Genomic DNA, 17303 nt, shown 5'->3' with positions numbered 1-17303 from the left:
TTGAAACTAGAGCAGCAGCACAGTCAGGTGGAAGTTGAAACTGGAGCAGCAGCATGGCCAGGTAGACTGGGGACAGCAAGGAGTCATCATGTCAGGTAGTCCTGGGGCATGGTCCTAGGGCTCAGGTCAGTTGAAACTGGAACAGCAGCATGGCCAGGTGGACTGGGGACAGCAAGGAGTCATCATGTCAGGTAGTCCTGGGGCATGGTCCTAGGGCTCAGGTCCTCCGAGAGAGAGAAAGAAAGAGAGAAGGAGAGAATTAGAGAACACACACTTAGATTCACACAGGACACCGAATAGCACAGGACACCGACATCATACCATAACAACCCATTATATAGTAACATCCCATCATATAGTAACAACCCATCATACCATAACAACCCATCATATAGTAACAACCCATCATACCATAACAACCCATTATATAGTAACAACCCATCATACCATAACAACCCATCATATAGTAACAACCCATCATACCATAACAACCCATTATATAGTAACAACCCATCATACCATAACAACCCATTATATAGTAACAACCCATCATACCATAACAACCCATCATATAGTAACAACCCATCATACCATAACAACCCATCATACCCTAACAACCCATTATATAGTAACAACCCATCATACCATAACAACCCATTATATAGTACCAACCCATCATACCATAACAACCCATCATATAGTAACAACCCATCATACCATAACAACCCATCATACCATAACAGCCCATTATATAGTAACAACCCATCATATAGTAACAACCCATCATATAGTAACAACCCATCATACCATAACAGCCCATTATATAGTAACAACCCATCATATAGTAACAACCCATCATACCATAACAACCCATCATATAGTAACAACCCATCATACCATAACAACCCATCATATAGTAACAACCCATCATACCATAACAACCCATTATATAGGAACAACCCATCATACCATAACAACCCATCATACCATAACAACCCATTATATAGTAACAACCCATCATACCCTAACAACCCATTATATAGGAACAACCCATCATACCATAACAACCCATTATATAGTAACAACCCATCATACCATAACAACCCATCATACCATAACAACCCACCATACCATAACAACCCATTATATAGTAACAACCCATCATACCATAACAACCCATTATATAGTAACAACCCATTATATAGTAACAGCCCATCATACCATAACAACCCATCATATAGGAACAACCCATCATACCATAACAACCCATTATATAGTAACAACCCATCATACCATAACAACCCATTAAATAGTAACAACCCATCATACCATAACAACCCATCATACCTTAACAACCCATTATATAGTAAACAGACTGTCTCATGTCTGGCCTTCTAGGTTCCTCTGTCCAGTGTCTGTGTTCTGTTGCTCATCTTAACCTTTTCTTTTTATTGGCCAGTCTGAGACCTCTTCACTGTTGACGGAGAGAGAGAGACATACTAATGAGACTAAAGGAATCCTCTTGGTCCTCTGTTTAAAGTCAGGAAGATGTCAATCATTTATTCGTCTCTCGTGCTGCCTGCATGGCACACACACACACACACACACACACACACACATCCCCCCTCCCTCCAATTCTGGATGATGGCCCCATGCAATACAACACATAGGGTTAACAGCCCCCCCCCCCCCCCCCTGCTCTCAACCCCTGATAGGCTGCCGGGGCTAGATGCTGGCACTCCTCTGGACCAATAGCAGGGCCCGGTGGTGATGTCATGGGGTAGTAGAGGGGCTGTTGCTGATGCTGCCGCTAGTCTGTATCCAAGGAGCAAGACTGACAGAGAGAGAGACAGCCTGAAAACCCGGACCTACCCCACCAACCCCATCCACCATCATCAACTCAGCCCTGCTCCAGAGGAGGGTAAGGAAAAACACGCCTCTCCTGAACATAACACAGAAAGACATCAAGGAGGTAGACCTTTATCTGGGGGTAGTTACACTAATATTATGGGATGTTACTAAAGGATGTAGTGTAGTAGCTGTTGGCTGTACTGGAAAACGATGCAACAACTGTCGTCTAGGAACTCTGTACTCTCTCTCTCCATGTTGTGTCTGTCTGTCTGTCTGTAATCAGGTACTCTCTCTCTCCATGTTATGTCTGTCTGTCTGTCTGTCAGTAATCAGGTACTCTCTCTCCATGTTGTGTCTGTCAGTAATCAGGTACTCTCTCTCCATGTTGTGTCTGTCTGTCTGTCAGTAATCAGGTACTCTCTCTCCACGTTCTGTCTGTCTGTCAGTAATCAGGTACTCTCTCTCCACGTTGTGTCTGTCTGTCTGTCTGTCAGTAATCAGGTACTCTCTCTCTCCACGTTGTGTCTGTCTGTCTGTCAGTAATCAGGTACTCTCTCTCTCCACGTTGTGTCTGTCTGTCTGTCAGTAATCAGGTACTCTCTCTCTCCATGTTGTGTTTGTCTGTCAGTAATCAGGTACTCTCTCTCTCCACGTTGTGTCTGTCTGTCTGTCTGTAATCAGGTACTCTCTCTCTCCATGTTATGTCTGTCTGTCTGTCTGTCAGTAATCAGGTACTCTCTCTCCATGTTGTGTCTGTCAGTAATCAGGTACTCTCTCTCCATGTTGTGTCTGTCTGTCTGTCAGTAATCAGGTACTCTCTCTCCACGTTCTGTCTGTCTGTCAGTAATCAGGTACTCTCTCTCCACGTTGTGTCTGTCTGTCTGTCTGTCAGTAATCAGGTACTCTCTCTCTCCACGTTGTGTCTGTCTGTCTGTCAGTAATCAGGTACTCTCTCTCTCCACGTTGTGTCTGTCTGTCTGTCAGTAATCAGGTACTCTCTCTCTCCATGTTGTGTTTGTCTGTCAGTAATCAGGTACTCTCTCTCTCCACGTTGTGTCTGTCTGTCTGTCAGTAATCAGGTACTCTCTCTCTCCACGTTGTGTCTGTCTGTCTGTCAGTAATCAGGTACTCTCTCTCTCCACGTTGTGTCTGTCTGTCTGTCAGTAATCAGGTACTCTCTCTCTCCATGTTGTGTTTGTCTGTCAGTAATCAGGAACTCTCTCTCTCCACGTTGTGTCCCTCTGTCTGTCAGTAATCAGGTACTCTCTCTCTCCATGTTGTGTCTGTCAGTAATCAGTTACTCTCTCTCTATGTTGTGTCTGTCTGTCAGTAATAATGTATCCTATTCAGCGTTGTCTGTCTCTGTGTTTACGGTATGTATGACAACAGGCAGGGTATATGTATCTGTTGTGTCTTCTGTCTGGCTGTGAGAACAGGATCATATAAGATTTATAATTCAGGTATTTATTTATTTATTTACCTAGATCCTCGTAACCATACGTTCCAAAAACATCACTTTCAGCTGAACGATACTCTGTGTATATTCATGTCGTTGGACATCAGCTTCCGACCACTGGATTCACTCTGGGTGGGTGTGTATTGGGATGAACGGTGCTGACTGGACATGAGGTAAAAGGATAAGGAAAGGAGGAGACGGAGGGGGATGATAGAGGGGAAGTGAGGACAGAGAGAGAGAGAGAGAGAGAGAGAGACAGAGAGAGAGAGAGAGAGAGAGAGAGAGACAGAGAGAGAGAGAGAGAGAGAGAGAGAGACAGAGAGCGAGAGAGAGAGAGAATGGATAGTAGGCTTTATTTAGAAAAGTAGCATAGATCTACTGATACGCTGATGACAGCAAGAGAGGAAGACAGACAGACAGAGGACAGGAAGACAGGCAGGCAGACAGACAGACAGACAGACAGACGAGAGGAAGACAGACAGACAGGCGAGAGGAAGACAGACAGACAGACGAGAGGAAGACAGACAGACAGGAGAGAGGAAGACAGACAGACAGGAGAGAGGAAGACAGACAAACAGACAGGCGAGAGGAAGACAGACAGACAGGAGAGAGGAAGACAGACAGACAGACAGGAGAGAGGAAGACAGACAGACAGACAGACAGACAGACAGACAGACAGACAGACAGACAGACAGACAGACAGACAGACAGACAGACAGACAGACAGACAGACAGACAGACAGACAGACAGACAGACAGACAGACAGACAGACAGACAGACAGACAGACAGACAGACAGACAGACAGACAGATAGACGAGAGGAAGACAGACAGATGAGAGGAAGACAGACAGACAGGAGAGAGGAAGACAGATAGAGGAGAGAATGCAGACTTTCCTGTCTTCTTTATTGACAAACAAGAAGTGAACAGCTTACCATGCAGAATGTTTCTATCGACCAGCCTCTCAGTGTGCGCGTGCGTGTGGGCAGGGCACCACTGGTCTCTAGAGGTATCATGTCACAGTGGAAAGAGAGCTGTGACACAGCGGTCTGGACAGTCACAGCGGAGAGAGAGCTGTGACACAGCGGTCTGGACAGCCAAGTGGAGAGAGCGATGTGACACAGCGGTCTGGACAGTCACAGCGGAGAGAGAGCTGTGACACAGCGGTCTGGACAGCCAAGTGGAGAGAGAGCTGTGACACAGCGGTCTGGACAGTCACAGCGGAGAGAATGCTGTGACACAGCGGAGAGAGAGCTGTGACACACTCATAAGGACAGTCACAGTGGTCTGGACAGGAGGCTGTTGGAAATAAACTATTTGCACAGAGTTGTGCTTATTTCTGGCTGAGCTTTGATTGGCTATTATTTTAATAACCAATCATTTATTTTTACACCAAATACTAACATACACATACAAACAACAATTTACAGACGCACACAAACAACGACGACATCTCATCTGCCTAGACTGCTCCCACCCCCATCCCTAGTGCCTGGCCACACCCCTATCCCTAGTGCCTGGCCACACCCCCATCCCTAGTGCCTGGCCACACCCCTATCCCTAGTGCCTGGCCACACCCCCATCCCTAGTGCCTGGCCACACCCCCATTCCTAGTGCCTGGCTACACCCCCATTCCTAGTGCCTGGCTACACCCCTATCCCTAGTGCCTGGCTACACCCCTATCCCTAGTGCCTGGCCACACCCCTATCCCCAGTGCTTGGCCACACCCCCATCCCTAGTGCCTGGCCACACCCCCATCCCTAGTGCCTGGCCACACCCCCATCCCTAGTGCCTGGCCAAACCCCCATTCCTAGTGCCTGGCTACACCCCTATCCCTAGTGCCTGGCCACAACCCTATCCCTAGTGCCTGGCCACACCCCTATCCCCAGTGCTTGGCCACACCCCCATCCCTAGTGCCTGGCCACACCCACATCCCTAGTGTCTGGCCACACCCCCATTCCTAGTGCCTGGCCACACCCCCATCCCTAGTGCCTGGCCACACCCCCATTCCTAGTGCCTGGCTACACCCCCATTCCTAGTGCCTGGCTACACCCCTATCCCTAGTGCCTGGCTACACCCCTATCCCTAGTGCCTGGCCACACCCCTATCCCCAGTGCTTGGCCACACCCCCATCCCTAGTGCCTGGCCACACCCCCATCCCTAGTGCCTGGCCACACCCCCATCCCTAGTGCCTGGCCAAACCCCCATTCCTAGTGCCTGGCTACACCCCTATCCCTAGTGCCTGGCCACAACCCTATCCCTAGTGCCTGGCCACACCCCTATCCCCAGTGCTTGGCCACACCCCCATCCCTAGTGCCTGGCCACACCCACATCCCTAGTGTCTGGCCACACCCCCATTCCTAGTGCCTGGCCACAACCCTATCCCTAGTGCCTGGCCACACTCCAAACCCCCATCCCTAGTGCCTGGCCACACCCCCATCTCTAGTGCCTGGCCACACCCCCATCCCTAGTGCCTGGCCACACCCCCATCCCTAGTGCCTGGCCACACCCCCATCTCTAGTGCCTGGCCACACCCCCATCCCTAGTGCCTGGCCACACCCCCATCCCTAGTGCCTGGCCACACCCCCATCCCTAGTGCCTGGCCACACCCCCATCCCTAGTGCCTGGCCACACCCCCATCCCTAGTGCCTGGCCACACCCCCATCTCTAGTGCTTGGCCACACCCCCATCCCTAGTGCCTGGCCACACCCCCATCCCTAGTGCCTGGCCACACCCCCATCTCTAGTGCTTGGCCACACCCCCATCCCTAGTGCCTGGCCACACCCCCATCCCTAGTGCCTGGCCACACCCCCATCCCTAGTGCCTGGCCACACCCCCATCCCTAGTGCTTGGCCACACCCCCATCCCTAGTGCCTGCAGAATGTGCCTGGCCACACCCCCATCCCTAGTGCCCTTTGTTATTGTTTGCCACATGGTCTTAAATTGTTTTAAAAAAATTATAAATGTATCTTGGTTGCCCATGCTATTTCAATAAGAAATCATTTAATTGATTTATTCCCAAGTTTTTAGTAATATGTTTTTTCAAGATGAGTGATGAGAATGGAATCATACAGCCTATTTTGTATATCACTACGGCCCCATATGCCATTTTTTTTTTTTTTTTACCTTTATTTAACTAGGCAAGTCAGTTAAGAACAAATTCATATTTTCAATGACAGCCTAGGAACAGTGGGTTAACTCCCTGTTCAAGGGCAGAACGACAGATTTTGTACCTTGTCAGCTCGGGGATTTGAACTTGCAACCTTTCGGTTACTAGTCCAATGCTCTAACCACTAGGCTACACTGCCGGCATGTCTTGAAATATGCAGGCAGACGGATTATAGGTAAGTTTACATTATAATATTTCTGCTAGACACATTTTCTGCTCCGCCCATAATTCTTGGACTTCATAGCGTTCCCAGAAAGCATAGATTATTGAGTCGTTGTTAGTTTTACAGTTAAGACATGACTCTGCCGTTGTGCCGTAGAATTTGGGGGGAATTTTGTCTCTTGTTTAATAATAAATTCTATACATTAGTTTATACTGGATTAAGTGTATATTTTTGTTAGCTGTAATCTCATTAGTTATGCTCCAACATTCCCTCCATCTTGTGACAACATCAGTTATTTTTTTTAAGTCGTGGTTCCAATAGTTTCTATTTTTTTCTAAGAGATTGTCAGTTGGATAGGCTCTCTCCAAGGTATTGTATATCTTACCTGTCATATGAACATCCTTTTCTGACTCAAATAAGATTCCCTCAAGGTTTCTCTGATGTCCTAAAAAGTTCAAATCCAAATGTTGTAATATGTAACTTTTAAGGTGCATGTATTTTAAAACATCTACAATGGTCAGTCCCAAATGGCTTTTTCATTTTGTCATGGAAATTAATTAATTTCCTGTTGCCAAGTCATTTATGGTTTCTATGCCTTTAGTTTTCCACCTGGACCAATTTATTAGTGAATTCTGAAAATAAATACAAGGATAGTTCCATGAGGTTGTGTTTTTAGGGAGTGCTATTGGTTCTTGTAGAATACGTTACATTTACTTCCATATTGTTATAGTGTTCCATATTGTTATAGTGTTCCATATTGTTATAGTGTTCTATATCGTTATAGTGTTCTATATTGTTATAGTGTTCTATATTGTTATAGTGTTCTATATTGGTATAGTGTTCTATATTGTTATAGTGTTCTATATTGGTATAGTGTTCTATATTGTTATAGTGTTCTATATTGTTATCGTGTTCTATATTGTTATAGGTTCCATATTGTTATAGTGTTCTATATTGTTATAGTGTTCTATATTGTTACAGTGTTCTATATTGTTATAGTGTTCTATATTGTTACAGTGTTCTATATTGGTATAGTGTTCTATATTGTTATAGTGTTCTATATTGTTATCGTGTTCTATATTGTTATAGGTTCCATATTGTTATAGTGTTCTATATTGTTATAGTGTTCTATATTGTTACAGTGTTCTATATTGTTATAGTGTTCTATATTGTTATAGTGTTCTATATTGTTATAGTGTTCTATATTGTTACAGTGTTCTATATTGGTATAGTGTTCTATATTGTTATAGTGTTCCATATTGTTATAGTGTTCGATATTGTTATAGTGTTCTATATTGTTACAGTGTTCTATATTGTTATAGTGTTCTATATTGTTACAGTGTTCTATATTGTTATAGTGTTCTATATTGTTACAGTGTTCTATATTGTTATAGTGTTCTATATTGTTATCGTGTTCTATATTGTTATAGGTTCCATATTGTTATAGTGTTCTATATTGTTATAGTGTTCTATATTGTTACAGTGTTCTATATTGTTATAGTGTTCTATATTGTTATAGTGTTCTATATTGTTATAGTGTTCTATATTGTTACAGTGTTCTATATTGTTATAGTATTCTATGTTGTTATAGTGTTCCATATTGTTATAGAGTTCGATATTGTTATAGTGTTCTATATTGTTATAGTGTTCTTAACTATGAAGTTGTTCATGTTCTTAGCTTCATCCTTTGAAAAGAGACACGCTAAAAGATTCTGAGATTTGAAAGTATTCAGAGTGGGTTTTTTCAGCAAAGGGGGCTTTAAGTTTTTTAAATGAATCAGTTATATCAGTAGATCGTCTAGAAATACGTTTAGTTCATGTTTGCCAATACTGATAGCTGTTACGTTTGGGTCCTGTCTATTTCTTTCTGCAAGCAGTTCAATTGCCAGTGCAAACAGGAGAGGGGAAACAGGACATCCCTGTCTTGTGCCCCTTTCTAAAGCAATTTCATCAGATAACGTGTTATTTGTGTATATTTTTTTGCATTATGTAATATTTATCGGCATCAACAGCCATTATTGATAATTAATTATTAAACTGAAACATGTTCTTGTATTTGTTTTTAAGTGTCTATTTTTTCATAAACCCTGTTTGATTGACATGTATCAAGTCTGGTAAGACTTTTTGCCATTTTATTGCTTGTGAGCTTTGTTAGTATTTTGTTGCTTTATTGTCACAATGTATTCAACTTATGGGTCTATAATCAGCAGGCGATTCTCCCGATTTTCCTGGTTTTAATGTAACCTGGGGGAAAAAAACAGTTTGATACATGGAACTAGGAAATACTGAATTGAGTGGCGTGTCATTTCTGTAAAATCGCAGATGTTTTAACTGTATCTAATAATGATTTATTATCTCTCTTTTTAGTGATTCTTTTTTGTCTGTTGATAATTGCTTCAGGGTTGTTAAGTCTTAAGAAGGCTACAGAATCCATCCAACTGTTGCTTAATTCTGATTCATACTGTGCCTTCGGAAAGCATTACATTTTTCTACATTTTGTTAAGTTACAGCCTTATTCTAAAATGGATTCAATTGTTTTTGTTATTTTGCTTATCAACCTACACACAATACTCCACAATGACGAAGCAAAAGAGGTTTTATAAATGTTTGCAAATGTATAAAAACAAACGGACATTTCACATTTACATAAGTATTCAGTACTTTGTTGAAGCACCTTTGGCAGTGATTACAGCTTTGAGTCTTCTTTGGTGTGATGCTACAAGCTTGCACACCTGTATTTGGGGAGTTTCTCCCATTCTTCTCTGCAGATCCTCTCAAGCTCTGTCAGGTTGGACAGCTATTTTCAGGTCTCTCTAGAGATGTTTCATCGGGTTCAAGTCCGGGCTCTGGCTGGGCCATTCAAGGACATTCAGAGACTTGTCCCAAAGCCTCACCTGCACTGGCTTGCCTGTGTGCTTAGGGTCGTTGGAAGGTCCCGAAACCCAGTCTGAAGTCCTGAGTGCTCTGGAGCAGGTTTTCATCAAGGATCTCTCTGTACTTTGCTTAGTTCATCTTTCCCTCATTTCTGACTAGTATCCCAGTCCCTGCTGTTGAAAAACATCCCCACAGCATGATGCTGCCACCACCATGCTTCACCATAGGGATGCTGCCAGGTTTCTTCCAGATGTGGCATTCATGCCAAATAGTTCAAACTTGGTTTCATCATACCAGAGAATCTTTTTTCTCATGGTCTGTCCTTTAGGTGCCTTTTGGCAAACTCCAAGCAGGCTTTCAGATGCTTCCGTCTGGCCACTCTACCATAAAGGCCTGATTGGTGGAGTGCAGCAGAGATGATTGTCCTTCTGGAAGGTTCTACACAGAGGAACTCTGGAGCTCTGTCAGAGTGACCATCGGGTTCTTGGTCACCTCCCAGACCTTTCTCCCCAGATTGCTCAGTTTGGCCAGCGGCCAGCTCTAGGAAGAGTCTTGGTGCTTCCAAACTTCTTCCATTTCAGAATGATGGAGGCCACTGTGTTCTTGGGGACCTTTAAAGCTGCAGAAATCTTTTGGTATCCTTCCCCAAATCTGTGGCTCGACACAATCCTGTCTCTGAGTTCTACGGACAATTCCTTCGACCTCATGGCTTAGTTTTTGCTGTGTGCCTTTCCAAATCATGTCCAATCAATTGAAGGTACTACAAGTGGACTCCAATCAAGTTGTAGAAACATCTTAAGGATGATTAATGGAAACAGGAAGCACCTGAGCTCAATTTCAAGTCTCATACCAAGGGTCGGAATACTTATGTAAATAAGGTATTTCTGTTTTTCATTTTAATACATTTGCAAACTTTTCTAAAAACACAGTTTTGCTTTGGCATTATGGGGTATTGTGATGTCATTATGGGGTATTGTGATGTCATTATGGGGTAATGTGATGTCATTATGGGGTATTGTGATGTCATTATGGGGTATTGTGATGTCATTATGGGGTATTGTGTGTAGATTGATGAAGATTTTTATTTTATTTAATCAATTTTAGAATACGGCTGTAACGTAACAAAATGTGGAAAAGGGGAGGGATCTGAATATTTGCGCTGGACATTTTCATAGAAGCTTATAAAATCTTCATTAATCACATTGTTGTTTTTAATTACCGCATTTTGTATCTTTGTCTTTTAAATCATGTCTGGTTTAGCGTGTATTTGTTTTCGTGAGAGCTGCAAGATATTTACCAGGTTTATTTGCCATTAAGTAGTATGCTTTTAAAATATCGTATTCCTGCTTATTTTCAGAAATGGTATTTTCTTCTTTACCTTGTAATGATGTTTTATGTTTCTAAGATGTGTTTTTATTTCATTTTCTAGCTCAGATTACATTTTTGCAGAGAGTGACATTTTCCTAATGTACACCTTAAAGGTATTCTAAGGTATATCAGGGGTCAGCCTTTCTCTGTCCTTTATGTCTACATTTGTAATTGGTTCTCCAAAACGTTTTTACAAATTTCTTTATTTCCTGGTGTGTTGAGACATCACGTTGTTTAGATTTGAAAACCCAACAGTTGTATTGGAAGGGGTTTGCGCTCGAGGGCTGTGTTTGGTTCTCCTCTTTGTCTTTCTCACTCAAACACACGTGGTCAATCAATCACAAAAAAAAGCAAGGCCCCTTCATTATCAACGCCTCGTGCCTACATTACAACATCAAAATAGCCTTCTTGACTTTGAAGTCAGGAGGACTTGGAGTTATGAGTTAGCCTGACTAATACGAGACGGTTTAACCCTTTTCGATCCAAGAACTGGTCCTAAAATGAATAGTATTAGGAGCCTGAAGAAGAAACTACCCAGATGTCAATTCAACGTCTATTCCAGGTTGGTGACATGACGTGGTGTGTGCCCAGTTGGTAGTAGTGTTAGGCCCCTGAAGAGGAATGTCATGTAAGAACAGATTTTGGTAATATTTTGCATTAATTCAATGTTGAGGAGCCCATCTAAAGGAAGGGTGGAGACAGAGAGAGCAGCTGGTGGAGAGATCTGGAGGGAGAAGGGCTGCCACCCCTTCTTCCCTCTCCCTCTCCACCTCTCTCTCTCTCTCTCTCTCTGTCTCTCTCTGTCTCTCTCTCTCTTTTTCCATCTCTTGCCCTCTCTCTCTCTCTCTCCCTCTCTCTCTTTCCATCTCTTGCCCTCTCTCTCTCTCTCTCTCTCTCTCTCTCTCTTTTTCTCTGTCTCTCTCTTTTTCCATCTCTTGCCCTCTCTCTCTCTCCCTCTCTCTCTCTCTCTCTCTCTCTCTCTCCCTCTCTCTCTCTCTCTCCCTCTCTCTCCCTCTCCCTCTCTCTCTCTCTCTCTCTCTCTCTCTCTCTCTCTCTCTCTCTCTCTCTCTCTCTCTCTCTCTCTCTCTCTCTCTCTTTCTCTCTCTCATCTGAATTCACTCTGCAGTTCTCCACGTGTCACTCCTGTGATTTATCACACAGTCACACTGGTACAGGTTATAGTGCGTGGCAGTAAGGTTAACCTGAACGACTCATATCACAAACATCAGGATTATCAGATACCCTCTCTTCAAAACTAACAATTTATTTATGACCATTCACAGATTTGTCTATTTCCTCATTAAGACTTCAGGCACCAGTCTCTTGAACATAGCGTGACCCTGGGTGTTATGTTAACTCCAGATTATTTTAATAATAATAATTTAATAATTGAATAATAATTGAATAATCATTCTTATAAAGTAAAATCTCATTGAAGTCCTCTTTATCTACAGGAACAGCATTGACCTGAGCTCAACACAGTGGAATCATGACCCTAGCAGGTAAGCACTTATCTCCATATACAAGACACAATAACTTCATAAAACCCCAAATGTACCTCCAACAAAAAGCCATTAATGCTGACAGGAGACATCATTTAGACACAACAAAACATACGTTTGTATATTTATTTCATGTAATATAACACACTATTAGTCTAGCCCTAGCCAGGGGCCGTAGTTGGGTGTTGGCTAGGTTTACACTGTCAGAGACACACTGTACTGTACAGTGGACTACAGTGGCTTGCAAAGGTCTCTCTCTCTCTCTCTCTCTCTCTCTCTCTCTCTCTCTCTCTCTCTCCCTCTCTCTCTCTCTCTCTCTCTCTCTCTCTCTCCCTCTCTCTCTCTCTGTCTCTCTTTTTCTCTGTCTCTCTCTTTTTCCATCTCTTGCCCTCTCTCTCCCTCTCTCTCTCTCTCTCTCTCTCTCTCTCTCTCTCTCTCTCTCTCTCTCTCTTTCTCTCTCTCTCTCATCTGAATTCACTCTGCAGTTCTCCACGTGTCACTGTACTGTACAGTGGACTACAGTGGCTTGGTATTCCCCCCCCCCCCTTGGCATTCTTCCTATTTTATTGCCTTAGTAAATAGTAAATAGAAGGAAATAGACTTGTTTTGTTTTTTTTTGGGGGGGGGGGGTGTTTATCATTTGATTTACACAACAATGCCTACCACTTTGAAGATGCAAAATATGTTTTATTGTGAAACAAACAAGAAATAAGACAAAAAAAACTGAAAACTTGAGCGTGCATAACTATTCACCCCCCCTCCCCAAAGTCAATACTTTGTAGAGGCACCTTTTGCATCAATTACAGCTGCACGTCTCTTTGGGTATGCCTCTATAAGCTTGGCACATCTCGAAAATGGGATTTCTGCCCATTCTTCAAGGAAAAACTGCTCCAGCTCCTTCAAGTTGGATGGGTTCCTGCTGATGTACAGCAGTCTTTAAGTCATACCACAGATTCTCAATTGGATTGAGGTCTGGGCTTTGACTAGGCCATTCCAAGACATTTAATTGTTTCCCCCCTTAAACCACTCGAGTGTTGCTTTAGCAGTATGCTTAGGGTCATTGTCCTGCTGGAAGGTGGACCTCCGTCCCAGTCTCAAATCTCTGGAAGACTCAAGAATTTCCCTGTATTTAGCACCATCCATCACTCCTTCAATTCTGACCAATTTCTCAGTCCCTGCTGATGAAAAACATCCCCACAGCATGATGCTGCCAGCACCATGCTTCACTGTGGGGATGGTGTTCTCGATGTGTTGGGTTTGTGCCAGATATAGCGTTTTCCTTGATGACCAAAAAGCTCAGTTTTTGTCTCATCTGACTAGAGTACCTTCTTTTGCTTCAGTTTTTCTTTAAGCAATGGCTTTTTTTTCATTCATCTTCAGCCATTCTTCCGTAAAGCCCAGCTCTGTGGAGAGTACGGCTTAACATGGTCCTATGGACAGATACTCCAATCTCTGCTGTGGAGCATTGCAGCTCATTCAGGGTCTCTTTGTTGCCTCTCTGATTAATGCCCTCCTTGCCTGGTCAGTGAGTTTTGGTGGGCGGCCCTCTCTTGGCAGGTTTGTTGTGGTGCCATATTCTTTCCAATTTTTTTATAATGGATTTAATGATGCTCCGTGGGATGTCACAGAACTCGACACAACTCGAATGGTACCAAAAAAAGTCTGCAGTATTGAAGTTCCCCAATAACACAGTGTCTCCATCATTCTTAAATTTAAGAAGTTTGGAACCAACAAGACTCTCTAAAGCACTAAGACTTCCTAAAGCTGTCCTCCCGGCCAAACTGAGCAATCAGGGGAGAAAGGCCTTGGTCAGGGAGGTGACCAAGAACCTGATGGTCACTGACAGAGCTCCAGTGTTCCTCTGTGGAGATGGGAGAACCTTCCAGAAGGACAACCATCTCTGCTACACTCCAACAATCAGGCCTTTATGGTAGAGTGGCCAGATGGAAGCCACTCCTCTGTAAAGGCACATGACAGCCCACTTGGAGTTTGCCAAAAAGGCACCTAAAGACTCTCAGACCATGAGAAACAAGATTGTCTGGTCTGATGAAACAGAGATTGAACTCTTTGGTCTGAATGCCATGCATCACATCTGGAGGAAACCTGGCACCATCCCTCCGGTGAAGCATGGTGGTGGCAGCATCATGCTGTGGGGATGTTTTTCAGAGGCAGTGACTGGGAGACTAATCAGGATCGAGGGAAAGATGAACTAAGCAAAGTACTGAGAGATCCTTGATGAGGCCCTGTATTTATCTGTGATCAGAGAGGAGATGAAGGCCCTGTATTTATCTGTGATCAGAGAGGAGATGAAGGCCCTGTATTTATCTGTGATCAGAGAGGAGATGAAGGCCCTGTATTATCTGTGATCAGAGAGGAGATGAAGGCCCTGTATTTATCTGTGATCAGAGAGGAGATGAAGGCACTGTATTTATCTGTGATCAGAGAGGAGATGAAGGCCCTGTATTTATCTGTGATCAGAGAGGAGATGAAGGCCCTGTATTTATCTGTGATCAGAGAGGAGATGAAGGCACTGTATTTATCTGTGATCAGAGAGGAGATGAAGGCACTGTATTTATCTGTGATCAGAGAGGAGATGAAGGCCCTGTATTTATCTGTGATCAGAGAGGAGATGAAGGCACTGTATTTATAACTATATGTGTGTTTCCCCTGCAGCGTACAGAGAGAAGTTGAAAGAGCTCCCCCTAGTGTCTCTGTTCTGCTCCTGCATCAACCCTCAGACCATCGACTGTAAACCCACATACAAAGCAGAAGGTAAAACCACATATTCAAGTTGTACCTTCCTGACGGTTCATACATTAGAAGAAGCATTGAAGAAAGAAATACATTTGCAGAATATGTAGAAACATGTTAGTTGTCTAAAGGTTGTGTTTTTAAAGCTCCTGAGAGAGAGAGAGAGAGAGAGAGAGAGAGAGAGACAGACAGAGAGAGAGTGAGAGAGAGACAGAGAGAGAGAGAGAGAGAGAGAGAGAGAGAGAGAGAGAGAGAGAGAGAGAGAGAGCAGCACCTAGATCTTATGCACAGATTCTGTCAGACCTGGGCATTTTGCAGAATATGTAGAAACATGTTAGTTGTCTAAAGGTTGTGTTTTAAAGCTCCTGTCCCATTCCCAGATGTGGTGGATCTGGGCTGGTGTGTGATAAAGGATGTGGAGGTGATAGAGTTGAACAAGCGTTCTTCGGGCCAGGCCTTCGAGGTCATCCTGAAGCCTCCGTCATTTGATGGCGTCCCAGAGTTCAACGCTACCATGCCCCAACGCAGAGAACTCTACATGGAGGACATCCAGAAGAAACTAGAGGCTGCAGAGGAGAGGAGGAAGGTGAGGAGGACAGGGAGGAGAGGAGAGGCGGAAGGTGAGGAGAACAGGGAGAAGGAGAGGAGACACACAAGGAGACAGGGAGGGGGAGAGGAGGAAGGTGAGGAGGACAGGGAGGAGGAGACAAGGAAGCTGAGGAGGACAGGCAGGAGAGGAGGAAGTTGAGGAGGACAGGGAGGAGGAGAGGAGGCACACAAGGAGACAGGGAGGAAGAGAGGAGGAAGGTGAGGAGGACAGGGAGGAGAGGAGGAAGGTGAGGAGGTCAGGCAGGAGGAGAGGAGACACACAAGGAGACAGGGAGGAGGAGAGGAGGACAGGGAGGAGGAGAGGAGGCACACAAGGAGACAGGGAGGAAGAGAGGAGGAAGGTGAGGAGGACAGGGAGGAGAGGAGGAAGGTGAGGAGGTCAGGCAGGAGGAGAGGAGACACACAAGGAGACAGGGAGGAGGAGAGGAGGAAGGTGAGGAGGACAGGGAGGAGGAGAGGAGACACACAAGGAGACAGGGAGGAGAGGAGGAAGGTGAAGAGGTCAGGGAGGAGGAGAGGAGACACACAAGGAGACAGGGACGAGGAGAGGAGGAAGGTGAGGAGGACAGGGAGGAGTAGAGATACATACACACACTACCATAGCAATAGAGTAGAGGAGACTCTAGGAGACAGGGAGGAGTAGAGATACACACACTAACCATAGCAATAGAGTAGAGATACATACACACAGTAACCATAGCAATAGAGGAGAGGAGACACTAGGAGACAGGGAGGAGTAGAGATACACACACTAACCATAGCAATAGAGTAGAGATACATACACACAGTAACCATAGCAATAGAGTAGAGATACATACACACAGTAACCATAGCAATGGAGTAGAGATAGATACACACAGTAACCATAGCAATAGAGTAGAGATAGATACACACACTAACCATAGCGATAGAGTAGAGATACATACACACAGTAACCATAGCGATAGAGTAGAGATACATACACACACTAACCATAGCGATAGAGTCGAGATACATACACACAGTAACCATAGCGATAGAGGAGAGGAGACACTAGGAGACAGGGAGGAGTAGAGATACATACACACAGTAACCATAGCAATAGAGTAGAGATAGATACACACACTAACCATAGCGATAGAGTAGAGATACATACACACAGTAACCATAGCGATAGAGGAGAGGAGACACTAGGAGACAGGGAGAAGAGGAGATACATACACACAGTAACCATAGCGATAGAGTAGAGATACATACACACAGTAACCATAGCGATAGAGGAGAGGAGACACTAGGAGACAGGGAGGAGTAGAGATACATACACACAGTAACCATAGCGATAGAGTAGAGATACATACACACAGTAACCATAGCGATAGAGTAGAGATACATACACACACTAACCATAGCGATAGAGTAGAGATACATACACACACTAACCATAGCGATAGAGTAGAGATACATACACACAGTAACCATAGCGATAGAGTAGAGATACATACACACAGTAACCATTGCGATAGAGGAGAGGAGACACTAGGAGACAGGGAGGAGTAGAGATACATACACACAGTAACCATA

The 17303-nt window shown here is 44.1% G+C and overlaps 1 protein-coding gene across 1 annotated transcript in view; it reads left to right on the top strand.

Moving 5' to 3' along the window:
* The first annotated feature begins 1797 nt into the window (after positions 1-1797).
* Positions 1798-17303, top strand: part of LOC109886065 (stathmin-4-like) — a 29190-nt gene continuing 13684 nt past the window's right edge. Inside the window, exons 1-4 of the mRNA XM_031836794.1 lie at positions 1798-1921; positions 12336-12383; positions 15057-15155; positions 15515-15720. Coding sequence (XP_031692654.1) covers positions 12371-12383; positions 15057-15155; positions 15515-15720 — 318 coding nt within the window. The 5' untranslated portion in view covers positions 1798-1921; positions 12336-12370. The remainder of the gene's footprint in view (positions 1922-12335; positions 12384-15056; positions 15156-15514; positions 15721-17303) is intronic.

Source organism: Oncorhynchus kisutch, linkage group LG12 (assembly GCF_002021735.2).
Source record: "Oncorhynchus kisutch isolate 150728-3 linkage group LG12, Okis_V2, whole genome shotgun sequence".
NCBI lineage: Eukaryota > Metazoa > Chordata > Actinopteri > Salmoniformes > Salmonidae > Oncorhynchus > Oncorhynchus kisutch.
Note: the sequence above shows the minus strand (reverse complement) of the source record. Positions and strands in the feature narration are given on the sequence as shown.